Source organism: Dipodomys spectabilis, unplaced genomic scaffold, assembly GCF_019054845.1.
Source record: "Dipodomys spectabilis isolate Male_0828 unplaced genomic scaffold, ASM1905484v1 ptg000018l, whole genome shotgun sequence".
Classification (NCBI taxonomy): Eukaryota; Metazoa; Chordata; class Mammalia; order Rodentia; family Heteromyidae; genus Dipodomys; species Dipodomys spectabilis.
The window spans coordinates 21,840,304-21,860,800 of NW_024870695.1; the positions used below are offsets into that span (position 1 = coordinate 21,840,304).

Sequence of the window (20,497 nt, forward strand, 5' to 3'; positions counted from 1 at the left end):
TCCACCACTTGAGCCACAGCACCACTTCTGGTTTTCTGAGTGGTTTATTGAAGATAAGAGTCTCATTGACTTTCCTGCCTTGACTGGCTTTGAACAGTAATCCTCAGATCTCAGCCTCCTGAGTAGGTAGGATTATAGGCACCAGCCACCGGCGCCCAGCCAGAGTGCTAGTCTTGAGCAAAAGAACCTCAAGGACAGTGCCCAGGGCCTGAGTTTAAGCCCTAGGACTGGCAACAGGGAAAGGCAGAAGGAAAGAAAGAAAGGAAGGAAGAAAGAAAGAAGGGAAGAAAGAAAGGAGGGAGGGAGGGAAGGAAGGAAAGAAGGAAAGAGAAAGAAGGAAAGAAAGGAAGGAAAGAGAAAGAGAAAGAGGGAGAAAGAAAAGAAGGAAGGAAGAAAAAAGAAAAATAGGAGGGACTATATACTACATTCATGCTATCAGATTCCAAGCCTCTACTGTTGAGTACACATTGCATTGTGATTTCCCTGCTCCCTGATCTGTCTCTTCTGTCAAGTGTTCTGCCACTTTGGATCCTCTTGAGGTCATTCTCACTCACCTTTGTGTAGGATCATTTATGCCTTGGTGGGTGTATTTCAAGTCTCCTGGACATTGAGACTCATCTACACAGCTGACAGTCAGCAGAAATCACAGCTCTCATAGCCTCCACGAATTTGGGATGAGAGATTTTAGGGATGTAGCAACCTTTTTAAAACCTACCATTCAATTTAGGAACTAGCCTCCCACCCTTAGAGTGCTGGACTTCTACTTTTAACATCCTCCAAGTCATCCAAGGAGGAATGAACCAACGGTCTGCAGTTTCAAAGGGAGCAACATTTAAAGTGGACTTTGCTGGATAACTAGGATTCACAGTGGAGGAAATATGTTGGAGGGCTGTTTATGGCAAGGCATTTTAAGCCAAGAGAACAGCATAAGCAATTGCTGTCTCCTTTTTCTCTTTCCAAAGACATCCCCTCCCCCTTTCCCCAATTCTTCTCCCTCAGAGATCCCTAAGGATCCAGGACCTCTGTTGTTGACAAGGTGACAGAACTCTCTTGTTGTGGACAGGGCCACTCTGAAACCAGAGCCTGCATTCTTGGGATAGGATCCCAGGAGGGAATAGGTCCCTCTCTTCCAGCAGAAAGTGACTTGTGGGTTCTTCCTGCAGAAGGATTCTGTCCTAATCAATTGGATTTTGCCTTTTTCTTCAGTTATTGATGTTGTCTTTATCTGGACAAACAGAGCACATCTTTTCTACCTATTAACAGAAGCTGAAATGATCATAGGCTAGTAGCCTATGAGTCCTCTGAATAATGTCCAGCCCATAGCAGGAGAAGGGTTGGGGGTGATACCATAGGTAACACAAGGATATTGTCTCCAAAATCTGACTCTTTTTCCTTAGCCTCTTTGCAACGTCACAGACTTCTCCCCCTACTTCCACATGCAGAACTGATTTCTCTCTGGCTCTTTTCCCACCACTAACAAAGACAGGAATGTTTGGGCTTCAGAGCATGGGACTTGGAGGATCCAAGTCAAGTCATACCTTTGAATCTGGTTGACTCTGTAGTGACCCTGGCAGAAAAGGCTCTGGTAGCCTTCAACTGTCCTTTGGATTGATAAAGGTCTTACTTTTCATCCCAGTTTCTGAAGCTGACTTTCATCTCTATGAACAGCTTCTAAAGTAGATGTTTGCCCCAGCTGTGGACCTGGGCATTGACAGACAAACTGAATTGCTAGACCTGTTACTGAAAGGGCATGTTCCTCCCCTTCTCCTTGTTCTCCTCCAACTCTTCAGCTTTCATGCCAAAGGAATAGCTTGCTGAAAAGAACAGAATGTTTTCCTCAAACACCCATCTTTAGCTTGGGCTGACTCAGCTAAATGCAGGTGAGTTTCACTTTGAGGAAGCCTGATTCAACAATGCAAATTTACATGATCAGGGGAGAGAATCCTTCCTAAGTAGTTAACAGTTAACTTCTTCACACTGTGCCCTTTTCAGAGATATATAGGGTCTGGGAAGAAGGTGGATAGTCAGGGATGAAGAAAATTTCTGAAATGATGATGTAGTCAGTGGTGATATATTCCTGTGATATGCATGGACCATCGGCAAGAGCCAAACCAAGTGCCCATCTTGGGGGAAGAAAACTAGTCAACTCAGACTGAGTAGGTCTGAGAAAGCTAGCTCACACAAAGACCTAAGTTCCTTCACTCTCCATTCCTCTCTTGGTAACTAAAGGGCTTTCGATTGCCCATAGGTGGCTGCCAAGAGAAGCTGGAATCTGTACTACTACCCAAACTCAGCCCTGGATCATTGCACTCCGAGCTGTTGGCCTCAGCAAAGATGATCCAGTTACCTGCCAAGGGCAGTCCGGCACTCCCCAGTGATTTATAGACCCAATATTCTTTCAAGCTATAAGACTCTTTCTGTCCAGTGGTCATAACGAATACTAAAGTAGAGGCCAGAGGCATGGCTCAGGTGGTAGAACAGTTAGGGAAAGTGTCAGATACCGAGCTCAAGTCCCAATCTAGGACAAAGAAAAAAAAATACTAAAGTGGAAATGTCAATTATCCAATCTACTTCAGAACCCAGGTGTCTCCAGAGGACCAAATTGAAGGATCCTGTTGAGACGTCTGGAAGCTGAGACTGGAAAGGCTAACTAATACCTCAGTGAAAACTCTTCCTTGTTCCTAGGACAAAAACACCACACTTTCCCTCTAACTGTATTCAGTCAAAATTCTAAAGCAATTTTCACAGAAAAATTTGGAAGGTCTCAATTCTACATAAAACAGATATAGAGGGGCTGGGAACGTGGCTCAGTGGTAGAGCGCTTGCCTTGCATGCCCGAGGCCCTGGGTTTGATTCCTCAGCACCACATAAGCAGGAAAAAAAAAAAAAAGCCAGAAGTGGCACTGTGGCTCAAGTGGTACAGCGCTAGCCTTGAGCTGAAGAGCTGAGGGACAGCTCCCAGGCCCAGAGTTCAGGCCCCACAAAAAACAAAAACAAAAACAAAAAAAAACAGATATAAATATCCAGAACTTTTCCAGGAAAGTGTCACTCACTGCCTTGCTATTCAGTGATACTGTCTTTTGGGTACATCTCCCTTAACTGCCTCTTGATGTCCCAATCGTTAACATGCTTCTCAATGCCTGGCACATTGCTTACTTGTGGTCAGCCGAGTTGTACAGCAGGGAGAGTGCCCCTTCTAGTCAGCCTGGTGCCTGTCTACCTGTCTTTTGCATGGTATGGAGATACCAAACAGCCCAGCACTGGCCCTCCCCACTGTTTCCAGCCCTGTCCTGAGAAGTAGTGCTTCGTTTTTTCTATCATCACAGTGAACTGATGAAGCTTCAGCATTAAGCAATCCATCATAGCGTTTGTGACTGGTTAACTTTTAATTTGTCAAAATAAATCTGCAGTATTTTGCATGTTAGTAATACAGTGCTGGTATTGACAGGTAGAATCATCATCATCTGCTTACATAGAAACCTTCATTTAGGAGCACACCTTAGGAGGGAAATGGATACAGAATAAAAGGCAAATGCAGGCCAAGCAGCAAGCCCTAGAGCATAACAGGCTGGATGTCAGATTTGGGGATTATCTAATACAACTGTTTAGCTGCCAATCTGATAAAGGGGAAGCTCTCAACCAGGTTACAACCAGAAGGGAAAAACATATTCTGCTTTTCCATAGAGTGGTGATCATCATGCCTTCACCTGGTTGATTCAGTTCATCAGCATCACAACTCAATTCCAGTTCCAAGACTTAAAAGAGTGTCACCAGACAACCTGTTTGGCCCCCTCTGCGATGGCCTGCCTCACCATCATCCTGCCATCAACTCTCTCCCCCCCAAAAGACACGACGTGGCTTTATTATTGCAGACAAGCTTAAGTGAATAAAGAATGCATACAAAATAGCATTTTAACCGAAGTCATACAATGAACTCTCACTCCTGTTTACCATACAATGAATGGATAAAACAACCATTTCTAGTATATATCTTTAAAAAAAAAAAAAAAAGAACTAATACTTTCAGATTCTGACGACCATACTCCCAGCCTTCAGGTAGGGCCCACACCTGCCCCTATTGAAGATTGCTCCTTTAGCCACTGTGGAGGAAGCCTGAGCTATCTGAATCATGAAGGATTGTGACTTCCAGCCTACCAAAGACATGATAGGTCCCAGAAGGCAGAGCCAGAGCCCAGTCTTGGATATGCACGGAAAGATATGAAGGCTTCCTCCAAACGTGTGCCTTCCCAATCCAGACCTCAGCAGGGCTACTCCTGGGCCTTTTCTACACGAGTCCTGCCAGTAGTCCACACATAATGCTCTACATATTAAAAACAAACCATTTTTGTACTGTGGATAAGAACAGTTATAACAAAGTCATAGCTACATATTTTTCTCTACATTTTGTTTATTGAGACAAACTAATTAAAAGGCACAAACATAGGGCATGTTTACATGGACATTATAACAAACATATACATTAAAAGTGTAGGAATGTGTTGCCTTCCTGCTAAACAGAAAGTTCCTAAGCTTTTATATATACAAAAGTTGTACAATTTAATGTCCTAAAGTACAAAAGATCATTTATAAAATTATTTTACACTAGGTACTATTTATTTAATTTTTCTTTACTATGTAGTTCAACCCCCTAGAACTGTTTTGAATAATGACACACAGATAGATACCTGTCCCTGATGTTCAGAGTCTGCTTCAGATGCAAGGTATTTTGATGCTTGAACTGACACAGTGGGGTATAAACGGAAGTCGCCCAGTTTGATAGTCAGTCCTGAAAACATTCTGCAGAATTAACACAACTAATTTCCATTTCTCTTAACTGCAAGATTAAAAAAATGAAAAGAAAAAAAAAACAAAAAACATATTGCAACTTAAAAAAAAAAATCACAGCGTCTTGGTTTTAGTTAGCTTCTTTAAAAAAACACAAAACACAATGCTTCAAAAACATTAACGTGTGGCATGATGGTGTAGAGTATCTGTTTTCTTAGCTTTTGGTTTCTACCCTATGTACAGAGATAAAACATCCTGTTAAGAAATAAAAAGCACATGTCTCAACATGCACAATCATTGCTGGGTTCCACAGAGAGTGCAGAGCGTTGTCTCCCTGAAAACACCACAAAGCTGATACAAATGTTTTCTAAAAGAAAAAAAAAAGTGACGTCCATATTTACACAGTTGAATGAACAAATCTGCACAATACTTGATTAAACGGAAGGAGGATAAAAAGATACACGCTGCTTGTTCTGAAGGGGCATACTACCTAGTTAGTGGTTAGAATAAAAACTGTATACAATTTAATATAAGACATAAACTCTAGTGAGCATCTAACACATCTGTCCCTGTTGTAACATCAACAGGCTCTGATTGGGAGAGAGAGGGGCATATCACATCCCAGTGCCTCCAGCGTCTTCCAAATTAAAGCAATATATGAGCTGTTCCAAAGTACTCCTTGGCTCCTGAAAAGGAGTCCCACTGGCCTCCATTTGTTAGGAGCCTGTCTGTCTGCACACTTGACTTTCCTCTGTCAGGTGCAGCCTTTTCTTATCAAAAACACATTTTTTTTTTGTTTTTTAATTTTTTTAAAAAGTCAACTACAGTGCTATATTCCATCAGGATTAATATGCTGAGCAATATTTACATCTCCAAATATCAGGTCACAATCCCTATTATATGTTGAAGTTAGAATGATAAATTATCATATGCTTTGCATATCAGAGCTGGTATCACCTTTCCCATAGGGAATGCTGCCTGAAATTAACATATTCCCAAAGGTAAAATGCATATTCTCTGAAATGCATTTTATTACAATGCATGTACTTACTCATAAAAATAATAAACACAGACAATTCTACACTAGCTCTCAATCTGTGGATTTCAGATTATAATTTCAGTATAAAATCAGCCATCCACCTTGTAATATGAAGAGCTCTGCTAGTGTTTAGAATAAAATGACTCCTTGGGATTAGAAATGGTAAATGCTGTTTTTATTTTGAAATGGGCTTTGCTTTTTTATGATAGGTTTTAATTCTGGCATTTCATCCTGCCAAATACTATCTTGTTTAAGCAATGCTGTCAGCTAAAAGGAATCTCTGATTAAACTAAAGTGGTCCAGTGATAAATTACATATTACCCTACTTTGAATAATCCCAGCCAAATTGGAGGAAAACACTACTATAGTCTTATTAACTAATATAATAAAATATCCCAATTTCATTATTTGCTTTTTGTTTTAATCAACTAAAAAAAGCTGCTGGCAAATATTTACTTTAACCCATATTTCAATTGTATAATACTGTTTACCAAGGCGGAGACGTAGGCAAAGCTTGGGGCAAGAAAGGCATGCTTTCTACAGGCCTCATTGCTATATTGAGAGGGGCAGCTAAAGTCATAGGCGTGGGCAGATTCATTGGAGATGTGATTGTGACAGGGTGTGCTATATTCACTGGGGCAGTGACAGGAGTGGGAAGGTTGACTGGGGTAGTGAGTGTTAAAGGAGAGGTCATGGATAATGGGCTGGTTATAGTTACAGGATGTCCTATGTTCATCGGGCTGGTTATGTTAACTGCACTTGAAACATTTACTGGACTTCTCATGCTCATGGCAGCTGCCACTGTGACTGGGTTTGACATAGTCCCAGATGACACAGAGGATGTTATATTGAATGGAGTAGTGAGAGTCACAGGTGTCGTAGCAGCCGTGGAGGTTTGGCACAGGTTAGCAGCTTCTAAAATGAGAAGACAAAAGGGCCTTTAGACTCTCAAAACAGTGGACAAAATTCACAGTTTCTGAATCAACTTCTTTTACAAGAAAGACAAGCATTTAATAAATCAAATTACAAATTTTCTACCAAATGATGAACAGGAAGAGAGGATCCTCTGTACCCAAGCCTGGGAGCCAGGGACCTATGTGCGAATCTCTTCGCAGATGCTTTACCTCCTGCAAGGACTTAGGCAATTTGTTTAGCCTTGCACTTTGGGTTTCAAGTTTAGATTTACTTACCTACCTCACAGTGATGCTGGACCAGTTAACTTCTGTAAGGCACTCTGGGGGCAGAGATACCAAGTAGGGCTAAGTGTCCTCACTACCACTTCATGCAGTTCTTCTGAGTTCTAAAGACTTGGGAAGAGCCAACCACCAGCAGGCCAGGCGAAAAGAGCTTGTTTACAGAGCTGGGCCAATGGTTACACAATAACAGATAATCAGAAAAATCTTCTCATAAGGCACACTAGCAGAGAAAGGTGTGTGTACTCAATGACATGTTAAAGTCTTCTTAGAAGTGAAGTCACATTCTGTTAAGCTTTTTAAAATGCATAATTAGAGAATGATAAATAAGCTAGAGTCATAGGAAAACTGTTCTAATTAAATACATTTGTACTTTCTGCTTACATTTCTTAATTATGTTAATATAAATACTGCTCAGTAGGTCTGTGTTGTCCTTGTCACTTGTACTTCCTCTTCCTTCAAACGTTGACCTAATCACCTACTTTATTATTGAATCATTTAATCACACATACTATATATACTACCAAGCATACCCATGAGTACTAAGGCAAGGACACCCTGCAGTGGATTGGGGTATACTGCAATACCTGGACATTTCTTTTCTTTTCTTTTTTTTGGTCAGACCTGGGGCTTGAACTCTGGGCTTGGGTGCTGTCCCTGAGCTCTTCAGTTCAAGGTGAGCATTCTACCACTTGAGCCAAAGCGCCACTTCTGGTTTTCTAGTGGTTTATTGGAGATAAGAGTCTCACGGACTTTCCTGCCAGTGCTGGCTTTGAACCATGATCCTAAGACCTCAGCCTCCTGCGTAGCTAGGATTACAGGCGTGAGCCGCCAGCACCTGGCTACCTGGACATTTCTTAAAGGAAATTTTCTTCAAAGGTGACACCCCCAACTTAATCCCCAACAAATTTTAGCACCACTGGCTGATTTGGCATAAAATGGTATTGGGGGAAAGTGTGGGCTGGTGGTGACTTGGGTGTAAAAACAGAAAAACCCATTCAAAACTAAAACTAGAAGTCTGCACATGGACGGCATAAGGGCCATATTACCTCAGGTGGACCCCTAAGTAAGCAACTGTTCTTGAATCAATGATCTAACTGCATATTCCACACCAGTATCCCCAAAACTAGAAGATGATCAAAGTCATCTATCGATCTATCGATCTATCCATCTACCTACCTACCTACTTACTTATCTATCTAGGAAGCTTCTTAAAAAAAAACAGATTTCCAGGATATTTAATAATAAAATTTACATGGAATCTAGGAAATTCATATTTTTTAAAACTCCCCTGATGATCTGATTTCATGAAGGTTTGAGAATCTAACTATCTATGTATCTATCTATAAGTTTAGAGTAAGATATTTTATTTTCATTTTTATTTGCTTTGTGGTACTTATATCTGAACTCAGGCACTTAAACATGCTATGCTGGCACACGACCACTTTAGCTATGCTTCCAGCCTTGCTTTTTGCTAATTATTTTGAAGATGGAGTCTATTGAACATCTATGCCAGCTGGCCCTGAATTGTAATCTTCCAGACCTCAGGCTCCTGAGTAGTGAGGATTACATGCATGAGCTACCATTGCTTGTCTAGACCTAATATTTAAAGAGACACTGTGATTTAACTTTAGATTTTCAGTTCAGTAATGTCTTTTCCCCTAAAATATGACTCTACTCAGAAGAATATAGAGGTTTCTAAAACAAGTGGTCATTTCCAGAGAGATTCATGCTACAAATAGAAGCACAATAGTATTTTGTTTCAGAAAGGTCAGAAGATGAGCTAAACAATCAAGTCTCATTGTGCAAAGCAAATTGAAATACAATACCAAACAAAAGAATGCAGAAACAAAGAATGGGAGAGAAATTCAACTCAATTCTGAGGTAATGGTAGCATTGCTAAAGTTCTTCTACTGTTTTCCTGAAAAGATTTTCACTTTGAGAAATGCAGCGCTACTAATGAGCTATTAACAGTGTTTCTTCAGTATGACTTAAAACTCTTTTACTCTTATTCCTTCTCTAAGTAAAATATTCCTCAATGTATTTTCATCCCTGCAATATAATTATCATAGCATTACATTTTTCTCTCCACCCTCCACTTTTTGACAAAGCATTTGTGTGCGTGTATGTGTGTGCACATAAATAACAGTCCGGAAATAAATAAATAAATTAACAGTCTGGGAGCTTGAACTCAAGGCCTGAGTGCCAAGTGCTGTCCCTGAGCTTCTTTGCTCAAGGCCATCATACTGTACTACTTGACACACAGCTCTACTTCTGGCTTTTTGGTGGTTAATTGGAGATAAAAATCTCATAGGTTTTCCTGCCTGGGCTGCCTTTGAACCATGATCCTAAGACTCAGCCTCCTGCGTAGCTAGGATTACAGACATGAACCACTAATGCCTGGCTTTGACAAAGCATTTTTATAAAAATAATGACAAATCTTCATTTGGAAGATAGGAACAAAATCACTGAAGGTGTAGCTTAAGTGGCAAAGCACTTGCCTAGTAAGCTCAAGGCCTGAGTTAGTAAACAAACAGACAAAAAGAAGGAACAAGATGTGCCCTTTTTCTCCAATGCCAGTAGATGTATGAAGATGGTACTATGCCTTTTATTTTATCCAATTACAAGATGTTAGAAGAGATCTAAGTAAAAGAACAAACATGAAAGCAAAGGAAGGAAGACACTAACTACAAAGTAATAGAATTACATATAGAGGAAACTACTCACAGAGGATCTCTTAGACTTTAAAATAGAGGGGTAGTCTGGGCACTGGTGGCTCATGCCTATAATCCTAACTACTCAGAAGGCTAAGATCTGAGGATTGTCATTTGAAGTCAGCCTGGGCAGGAAAGTCCATGAGACTCTTATCTCCAATTAACCACCACTAAGCCGCTGGAAGTGGAGCTGTGGTTCAAGTGCTGGAGCACTAGCCTTGAACAAAAGAAGCTCAGGGAAAGCATCCAGGCCCTAACTTCAAGCCCCTAAACTGGCACAGAGTAAATAAATAAATAGATAAAACAGATAGAAATTTAAAAATAAAATCAAGGAGTAAGACAGCAGGGCTAGAGGAGGAGGGAAAGAATTCAGGAATCTGCCCTACGACTGATAGTATAGTAACAAAATGATTCATTTGAAATGGCTGCACAGTAACCTATAAGTTAAAGCTGTAGCTAGTAAGTGGACAAGCATGTTGAGATTAATTCTTTGTAAGATATACAGAGAAATTCTGAACTTTGTAATAAATATAGTAAAGTCTCTATTAATAGAGGTGCAGACAGGTGTAGCTAAAAGCAGCCCCTGTAATAAACTGAAGGACATCAAGGGTAAGATCAAAAGAGAAAACTGCAGAAAGTAGAGAATGAATCATGTACTAAATAATCCAATGTGGAAAAGATCATTAAAAAAGCAGAAGATAACCCAAGTTACCCAAGTTACTTACGTAAAGACAAGTATATTTCACCTACCTCTACAACTGAGAATAGTTTAGAAATAAAAAAGGAGCCCACAATGCATGGAAGCTGGCATTAATCCTTCACAACAAAGGATTAATATTACCTCAAATTTGTAACAAAATCAAAAGAACAGAAAATACTGAGAATTTTAATTTCCTAGTTATAAAAACTTACCTTATAAAAACTTGGCTTGCTGCAACTAAACTTGATCAGATATTTCCCAGTATGTAACATTTACATGTTTCCATAACGTTTCTCTCCTTTGATCATTTTGTATACTACATGAAAACATGTCTCCAGTCACACCTAAAGCACTAAAATCTCCATCTTACCTTTCTTTCGTGCTTTGACAGCTTCTTCCCACAATCTCAGGGTCTCTACCTGCTTCCCTGGCCAGCTTGTCACATGTTGCTGCTGCTGCTGCTGCTGCTGCTGCTGTTGCTGCTGCTGCTTCTGATTGCTGGTCTCTTCACTCATACATGCTATATATTACAAAACAAACCAGAAACACTGTGTTTAGCTTGAAAATGTATGGCTAATTCTTCAAAACCCCAAACTTAAGATACTTTTGATTCCTCATGTCTATGAATTTTATTATTTAATGCCTCTTACTACGTTGCTGTTTTTATCTGCTTGTGTCTCCATTGATCAAAATAAAGTAGTGCATTTTAAAATGTAGAGACCTAAGGAAAACCAATATTAAGAAGAAAATAATTGTTTGCTACATTAAAACAATAAGTGTCCTAAAAAGTGGAGAGCTGTGGCTCAAATGGTAGAGCAAAATTGAGGACCCGAGTCAAGCCCCATACCTAGTGCACGTGCACACACACACACACACACACACACACACACAGTGGAAGACAGGTAATATTATCATGGGCTCAATATTCATTATACTAATATATTCGCATACTTAACCACAGTAATATATGCTAAAAATAAATTTTAAAGTATGACACTGCAGATAATTCAATGTACTAACAAAAGGAGATGAGATTAAAACACATTAAGCTTTCTGTCCCATTCATTTAAGCCATCCATGGCTACCTTTTTTTTGGGGGGGTCCAGTCGTGGGGCCTGAACTCTGGGCCTGGGCGCTGTCCCTCAGCTCAAGGCTAGCGCTCTACCACTTGAGCCTTTTTTTTTTTTTTTTTGAGAGTTGGATATTTCTGTCACATGCAATCTATATGTAAGATACAGAATTTTAGGAAAATACTTTCTACATTCTTCTAGCAGAAATAGGGAAGCATTTTTTCAAGAAAGGCCGTCTGAGTATGCATAGTATCACGGGCCATATAAAATTATAGACAGATGGGCTGTAGGCAGCCAATCAGAAGAATTATGTGTCCTGTCCTGTAACAAATAACTTCATGGATTTATATAGCCTGTAGGCCAGAGGTTCCTCACTCTTAATCTAGTGGTTAGAGTAACCCCCCAAAAGAGGCCTAGGTAAAATCAAAATATTAAAATTTACCCTTAAGTCTCTGGAATATTTGCTCTTCATCTCTAAACTTAAGGCAAGCAAAGTATTTAAACCTTTAAATGACTATGATATACCCTGTTCTGCTAAAGGTTTGGGTTTGAAAAAGAAGCATTTTTTTTCTTTTTCTTTTTTCCCCCGGTTGGCAATGGGGTTTAAACTCAGGCCCTGGGAGCTTTCCCTGTGCTTTTTCACTCAAGGGTAGCACTCTACCACTCTGAGCCACAGCACAAGCACAACTTCCAGTTTTCTAGTGGTTAATTGGAAATAATCTCATGGACTTTCGTGCCTGGGCTGGCTTTAAACTGCATTCCTCAGATCTCAGCCCCCTATGTAGCTAGGATTATAGGTATGAGCCACTGGTGCCCTCCTGAAAAACAAGCTTTTTAACACTACCTTCACACCTTTAAAATTATTATTATTAGGGACATTTATTAATAAAATCAGGAGTTAGGAGACACATACCTGAGATTCTTCCTGAGTTTAACAAGTAAAATTACCTAGTATAAAACAAGCTTCCTAATGTGGCTCTGTTGACTCAATTCTAACACAGTAGAGCCTTTTATTCAATCCACATGAAAAAAGAACACAGGAAAAAATAGCTGTAGTCTGCTATATTGGTATTACTAGATAAGCACAGGGTGAAAACAAAAAGAGTGGAAAGGTTATCAATACAATTTGCATGCATGAATGTAATGCACAGCTTTGACACTACCACATTCTCTCTATTAATGTCTATTCACCATTCTGGTGACAGGAGGAAATATATTAAATGAACATTAATACAGTCATGAGAACACAGCAAAATACCTCTATTATAGGAAAATCTAGGTTTTATGAATATGAAATGTAAAAGACTACCTCTAAAGCATCACCTACTTTTACTGATGCCTTGTTTACATGTGTTACAGTTGATACTTTGGCTCTGCCCATGTGTCTTTAAGTGGCTGGTGATATACGCTGCACTCAGGAGCTTCCCACAGATGTTACATGATACCTTGCCTTCATGGCGCACCATGTGTGTCCGTAGTCTGTCTTTGGTAGCAAAGGCAGCAGTGCACGTCTGCATGAGGGAGGAAAACTTTTTTTAAATATAGACTATCCTGTTCTACTCGTTTTAAAGTACGTTATATTCTGTGTATTACTCTATTCATGTCAGCAAGTCAATTTAGTTAGTTGACTTTCCATTGTATATGTTACTTAGCGAGTTATAATCATACTAAAACACTTGGTGAATTTTAGATTCTCTCTTTGGGGAGAATTTAAGTTGAGCTTTACAATTTACTAAACAGTTTAATATTGAACAAGTTACTTAACCTACATGATGTTCTTTATCTGCAGAGTGGTGATAATACCTACCATAAAACTATTGGGGATTAAGAGCCTGACACACTTAGCAGACACTAAAAGATACTAACATCCTTCCTCCAATTAGGTTTTTTTGTTTTTTGTTTTTAGACCTCAAATAATTTACTTAATAAAACCAGTTATTAACAAACTTAACTGATTGAAAGCACTGAACAATTCCAGCAACAAACTAGGATTAGTGATGTCTAAAATAGTCATTTGATATGGCAAAATTGTAAACTGAAACAGTCATTACCATAACAAGTCAAGTAAAATCACTAATCTAAACATATTTTCAAGTAACCAGAAAATTATCCATTTTGGTAACAGCAGACAATAATCTAATCAATGAAAACAGGAAAAAATTTCTCTATTTCTATTATACTTAAAACTCCTTAGCCATCAACCCAAAAATTAATTTAAAACTCTTCATTCCACCCCCCCCAACAACGTCTCACTGTTGCCTACATTTAAACTCTTCATTCTTTTATTCATTTTGAATTCACAACAATCTCCACATGATTATAAATATTCTCATACCAAAAATGCTGCTAACCAAGGAAAGGGAAATATAGCTTAATAAAAATAACACACATTTTTAAATGATCTTGTCTTATACAGAAGCTGTCATTTATATTTTATAAAACTAGAATCAAATGGACCACATTTACTCGAGTCAGTGATTTGAAAACTGTTCAAGAATTGTGAGATTTGACTGGCTCAGACCTTTTGGATACTGTGCATTAAGTGCTACACTAAGGATAAGTCATTTTAACTCTTACTTGGCATTTGAAGGGTCTTTCTGTTGAATGGACATGTTTTACGTGACAGCTTAAGTGGTCAGGCCTGTGAAAGAGAGTTTCAAACAGAAGATGTAATGGAACACACACAGAGAAATGCTACTTATGTGATGCTTCTATGCTTGGTAGACCAGAGGGGGGAATTTAAAGAAAGCTAGCAGAATTACCAACTCTTCCCTCTTCCCCAAAGTCTCCTTACCTTTCTTACCATAAACAAAACTCAGTCCTTCTAGCTGTTGTTTTTCTCCTAGTTAACATCAAATGATATTAGGTTCTTGACTCTCGAATTACAAAATACTCAAAAGTGTTAGTCCTACCTAACAGGATCAGGAATACCTGCCACTAACTATATTAATTGGGAAAGCTTTCACAAATGAAGATTTCAAGATTAATAAAATGTTAATGTCCACAGAAAAATGGAAAAATGTACTGTGAGTATCCAAGGTCATCCCAACTTCCAGGAAGTATGTTCCTTTGATTTGCTCAGTGAACCTCATCTCTAGTCCTCTAACACAGGTGGAAACTGATGGTCTATAAACTGGCAAATAAGAAGTATCCATACGCCACATGAAGGCCTGAGTCTATCAAGGCACTTCTTAGATGAAATAACAGGTTAATCACTCTGTCACCATTTGTCAACCACACCAAACTGACCTAAAGGTATAATATTTATATCACCAATCTCCTTCAATAACACAGGTTTGCCCATATCTATTCTCATATAAACCTAGATCCCAGAGACAAAACTAGAGTTCACTGACACCACAATGGAAAAAGCAAAGCAAAATGGAGTACCTCGAGAAGCCTTTCCCACAAACACTGCAAGTATAGGGTTTGGTGATGCCTCCTTCATGAGACCTCACATGGTAAGTCATCCGGTCCTTTCTCTTGAAGCGCTGATTACAAATAGGACACTCAAAGGGCTTTTCATCTGAATGGGAGAGCTTGTGCCGATTGAGGTGGTACACGTCTCGGAAGGCCTTCCCACACATCTCACAAGCATGGTTCTTCTTGACAGGCTTACTTGGTTTCTTGACAGACTGGGTGACGGGCATAGCTGTGGTGCTGGCACTGCTACTGGGGTTGGTGCCCGAGGAAGATGTAGTGACTGTTGACAAGATGCCTGCAATGGTTGAGACCAACGAAGTTCGGCTGCTGTCCCCAGCGATGGTGGAGATAAGGGGAACCACTGTAGTGGGGGTTTTCTTTGAGCGGGACACCAACTTGATCCCTGTGTGGCAGGATACGTGGCGCCTCAGGTGATAGCTGTCCCTGAACGCTTTACTGCAGTAAGTGCACACAAATGAAGTTTTGGGTTTCTCTTTTTTAATCCCAATAGCATCCTTTAATGTTTCTGGTGCAGCCTGAGGTTTTTGAATTATTGGTATTGGAAGCAATGGTTTCTGATCAGGGGGCTCCACAGCAGAGCTCAGGAGGGGCAGTAAGCTGTTCTGTGCTGCCTGCTGTTGGTGATGGGAGGCTTCCTGGGCCTAAAACCAAACATTTACACTTGAGAAACTCAGCCTTTCACAATGACCTTCAAAATTCAACATGCTCCAGACCATAGAGACTAGAAATCAACAGTCCAAGAGGTATTTTCTGCAGTAGAGATCCACCAAAGATCTAGTTAACTCGCAAAGCTTCCAATACAAAGCATTCAAAATTACTTTGCACACACAAAACTTTTGCAACTTAAGTTGCTTACTTGCTTAGTTACCTGCTTCATAAGTACCATACCAGCTGAAATCAGTTTGCACTAGTCTATCAGAGCCAAAACCAAGTTTAAGTAACATGTCAAGAAAAATTACACTCCAGACTTAAGTATTTATCATACCTTACTACAGCAACCACACACACACACACACACACACACACACACACACACACACTCACTCACTCACTCACTCACTCACTAATAATTCTACTTCTTATCTCTTAAGCATCCTTGTTGCTCCCTTCCTCCGAAGAAAACTCTTAGTGACTGAGAAAGGGGCTGTTGCTAAGTGATGAGAGGAATCTAGTTATCTGAATGCACATGCTAATTGTTTATTTTTAAAGTTTTCACTTAATTCTTTTGAAAGATTTGGTTGAAACAAAACCTGCTGTTAATCAACGTGGAAGGCATCTGATGGTAGTCTATGGCAAAACACCTGGCAGTTGTTTTTCAGGTCATTTAATCTCCAGTAGAATCTGTATCCTTTAGCAATACTAGCTGTTCAGACTCTATAAACTCACCAAGATAGAAAAACAAAACTATAAAGACTTAAATTCCTTTTATGTCCATCTTCTTCCAGCAGTTGAAGATTTTTGGTAAAGCGCTAGACATTTTCTATGATAATGTGCTTCTCCACTCCAAAACTGGACACTGAAAAGTTTCTTTAGCTGCACTGAAACCAACATTTCAATGTGGGTTGGGTTCTTGGTATTTATGAATAGTTATTTTCTTGGTTTTGATTCTCACACATCCATATGGATAAACATTTAGGAAATGATGGAAACAATTCCTGAAATACTTCTTCCTAATGTTCTTTATACCACAATTGTTTTTGAAACTCTCTTGACAGTGAGCCCAAGCTCCTATGCTTGAGGGATTTTTGTTGTTGTTGTGTTTTGTTTATTTTTAGTCAATACCAGGATTTGAACTCATTTGCTTGGTTGGCATTCTACCACTTGAGCCACACTTCCAGCCTTTCTTTTTGCTCATTATTTTGGAGATGGGAGTCTCAAGAACTTTTCTGCCTGAGCTGGCTTAGAACCACAACCCTCCAGGTCTCAGGCTCTCAAGTAGCTAGGATTATAGGCATGAGCCACTAGCATCCAGCTTATGTTTGTTTTATAATCCTAAAAAGATATATGCACTAAGAAGAATTCCAAGTATATTAAGCACACTATATCCTAGGAAGAGCCCACTCCATCATCTCAGACACTTTAGACAATTATTTACCCTCTGGCTCTACAATCACTTGATTAGCTAACTTGATTGAAGAAAGGTAGGGAGATACAAGAAAACATACACACATACACAACCACACATACAACCTCCTCTACTGATGGCTACCAACCACACATTGCTTCAAGTTTATAGCTATAAAACAGCTGAACCTGGAACTACTTTCCATCAATGACTAGGAGATATGGTATCCAAAGCATCGGTTTCAATTTAATAATTCTGACTTAAATATCCTTTGGATCCTGGAGGTTCATTCAGAAGTTGTTTGATTACTTACGAATATCTTTCTAGACTTAATACTTAACACTAAATTACAGTCCATATGATTCGTAGAGCTCTTATAAGTATCAGAGTCTACCACCCAAGTGACCTCAGTAGAAAGTTCATAGAATTCAGACTCTAATCTTACCCCTTTCTTTTCCAACTTGGCTGTAGAATACCCATTTCAATACAGCATGCAAAACTTTTATAGCTGAAGATAGCTCAAGATGTGTAATTTCAAAGGCTAATAGGTCAAATAGTCTAAAATGCAAATCTTCTGTACAAAGTTCAAACTTACAACATTTTGAGGCATTTTTCAATCATAAACAATCATTAGGATAATGAAATACTAAAAGCACTGTCATTTTACCAATTCAGATGTCTGTAACAGCATAAAGTATTTTTACAACATTGCTATGCTCTCTCTTATGAGGATCATACCAAGTTCCCACTTCTTGAGTAAAATGCCGTAGAACCTCTACCAAAATAAATCACTGAGGATTCCTAGGATCCCCATATTTCTACATGATTGATGTCTTTTTAAAAGGGGCACTGAGTTTTCACAACAGATAACAAGAGTAAAGAATAACAACCATGGTCTGACTTCAGTTAAGGGATTTATTTTTTAAATATAACTTCTAAATTTCTTTTGATTAGCATCATGAAATCAAACTTTTCATTTTATCTCCTATCTCTCTCAAGAACGGCTTTTTAGTCCTGCCCAAGCTTTACCTTATTTCTAAGACTGACAAAAGCAAAACAGAAGTGTTACTTCATCACTCAGAGTGGTCGGTTACCGCATCATGAAATCTCCAGTGCCAGAGGGTAAAAGATTTTGTACTGAAACAAATTAGCATTGGTGACTCATATCTTGAATGTCCTGTAAGGAAAATCATCCATCAAACATTTTAACACCTATGACTTTCACTTTTCACTAGGCTATCTGGAAAGCAAGCAGGTATTAAATTATTTTAAAACTATAAATTCAACAGGATGTTCCAGGAAACACACAATAGAGCTTAATTCAACATTTCTCAGGGAAAATTACTTAGTTAGAATTGATTATCTATTCATATTTTCCACAGAAAAGACTGATAATATTCTATTCAACTCCTCAACTCTGTTAGAAGTTTTCCAACAATTTTCACCGCATACATTGCAAGACCGGGATCAAATATTAGCTTTCACACATTTCCATAAGTTGGAAAAAAATTCATCAAAGCACAATCATGCAATTTGAGATCAGAATGAGAAAAGGGGAAAGTCCATGGGTTCCATAATTTTAAGAATTTTCAGTTTTATCAAGTCCCAATATATGCGAGTTCCTTAAAAATCAAACTGCCCACATTTGAAAAATGTCTTAATAAAACAGACCAGATCTACACAGCAAGTAATTCTGAACTCCTTCCCTATTTTGCTTCCATTGGGATGAGCCAAGAGATGCTGGAAGGACTTTTTAATTCTACATCCATTCCTCATTAGCGCCTAAAGGTCGCAAGCGCCTAAGCCACACGTCTGCGAGTCCACCAAATGCTCCAAGAGAGAAAAATAACGAGAGAGGAGGGGAAGGAGGCACGCAGAAGTTTGCGAACCTCCTCGGGTTCCCCAGGTTCTCTCCGAGCTCCCCGCGACTGCCCACTAAATGCTTCATTTGCAAACAGAAACGAAGCCAGGGGCGGGAGTGAGGCAAAGCTCCAGACAGGAATCTTCCCCCCCAAAGACGTAGGGCAAGAGGACGGCCGAGGTACCCGCTACGGTCACGCTTAAGTTTCTCGCGGAAAGAGCGGACCAACACGCCAACGAGTGACTCATCTGGGGCTTTGTGAGCGGACTCGGTCCGCGCTCTCCCCTCACTCGTCGGCCCACTCGGCTGGAGGGGCCCTCGGAGCCAGCCGGGAGAGAAAGAGCGCTGCGAGGAGACCGTGCGGGGCCCCCGCCGCGCCCGGCCCGGCCCGGCTGCGGGGATCCCCCGGACTGAATGGGACGCGCGGGAGACTGGACGGAAGACGGAGGGTGCCAGCTGCCAAGGCACGGCACAAAATCGAGACCCAGTGAAAAAGTTTGGGGAGGGCAGACACACTCCCAGCACCCCCCCCCATACACACACGGCGTAAACACGGGGGGGGGGAACCGGCGGGAAGGGGGAGTGGCGGGGAACCCGGGGATACCCGCTATTCGCGGGATGTGGGAGGAGGGTCAGAAAGTCAACACGCAAGCACACACACAAAAAGAGGAGAGGGAGGTGAAGAACACGGAGCGCGGGGGAAAGATGGACGGAGCGTGCGGGGGGAGGCGACTCGGAGCGGGATCGGGGACCCCCCCCCCCCCGGTCTCACCCCACCTTGCGGCCCAGGCCCGATGCGCAGGGGCCGAGCGGCCCGCGCTCTCCAGCGGCCCGGCGCCCTTCTTTCTCCGGGCCGCGGGGTGGTGACAGCGGTCGGCCTCCTCCCTTCCCCTTCAGGGCGGGCGGGAAGGGTGTGCGTGTGCGTGTGTGCGCGCGTGCTTGTGGGCTGGGGGGGCTCCGGGGTTCACCCCAAGGCCTGCTTTCTCCACCGCACCCCGAGAGGCCGCCTCCTTTCACCTCAGCTGCCGGGCTCCGCCGGGGCGGGCAGGCGGAAAAACAAAGGGGGATTAAGGCCGGGCCGGAGCGCGGGGCCGGGAGGGAGGGGAGGAGCGCCCGCCCGCCCGCCCGCCCGCCCGCCCGCCCGCCAGCCCGGGGCCCGGCCCCCCTGTCCCCCCCGCGCCCCCCCCCGGGGGGGCCCCCAGTACCTGGAACAGGAACGCGGTCCAGTTGGCCTCCATGGCTGCGGCGGCCGACCCCCCTCCTCCCCACTCCCCCCGCTCGGGGAGCCTCCTCAGCCGGAGGAGGCGACAACAAAGCGGCGGCGGCGGCGGCGGCGGCAGCGGCAGCGGCGGCTCCTCAACATGGCAGCGCCGAGCGCGGCCACTTCCGGTAACCTCCGGGACGCACCACCGCGGCGGCGAGCGCGGGCGGGGGGGGAGCCCCGGCCCGGCCGCCGCCGCCCCCAGTGGCCCCGACCCCCTCCGGGCGTCCCAGCCGCCGGCCGGCCGCCTTGGAGCTCAGCCAGTGCCCGCCGGCGGTGGGGTCAGAGCCCCCGCGGGGGGGCTGGGGTGGGGCCGGGGGCGGGGACGGGGCGCGGCGTCCCCCCCCGCGGGGGTGTGTGGTGCT

General features: G+C 41.8%; 1 protein-coding gene across 2 annotated transcripts; it reads right to left on the reverse strand.

Moving 5' to 3' along the window:
• Positions 1-4,007: 4,007 nt before the first annotated feature.
• On the reverse strand, positions 4,008-20,258 carry Vezf1 (vascular endothelial zinc finger 1). 2 transcript variants are annotated; one of them, XM_042672147.1, is made up of 6 exons: positions 20,077-20,258; positions 14,892-15,586; positions 14,079-14,142; positions 12,829-13,030; positions 10,802-10,951; positions 4,008-6,739 (listed from the first exon to the last, which is right to left on the reverse strand). In XM_042672147.1, exons 1-6 carry the CDS (start codon positions 20,107-20,109, stop codon positions 6,312-6,314), a joined length of 1,572 nt encoding a protein of 523 aa, XP_042528081.1. In that variant the 5' UTR covers positions 20,110-20,258; the 3' UTR covers positions 4,008-6,311. The 2 variants fall into 2 exon arrangements, with proteins under 2 accessions (XP_042528081.1, XP_042528089.1); XM_042672155.1 differs by having other exon boundaries at positions 12,829-13,012; positions 20,077-20,257.
• Between the last annotated feature and the right edge of the window lie 239 nt (positions 20,259-20,497).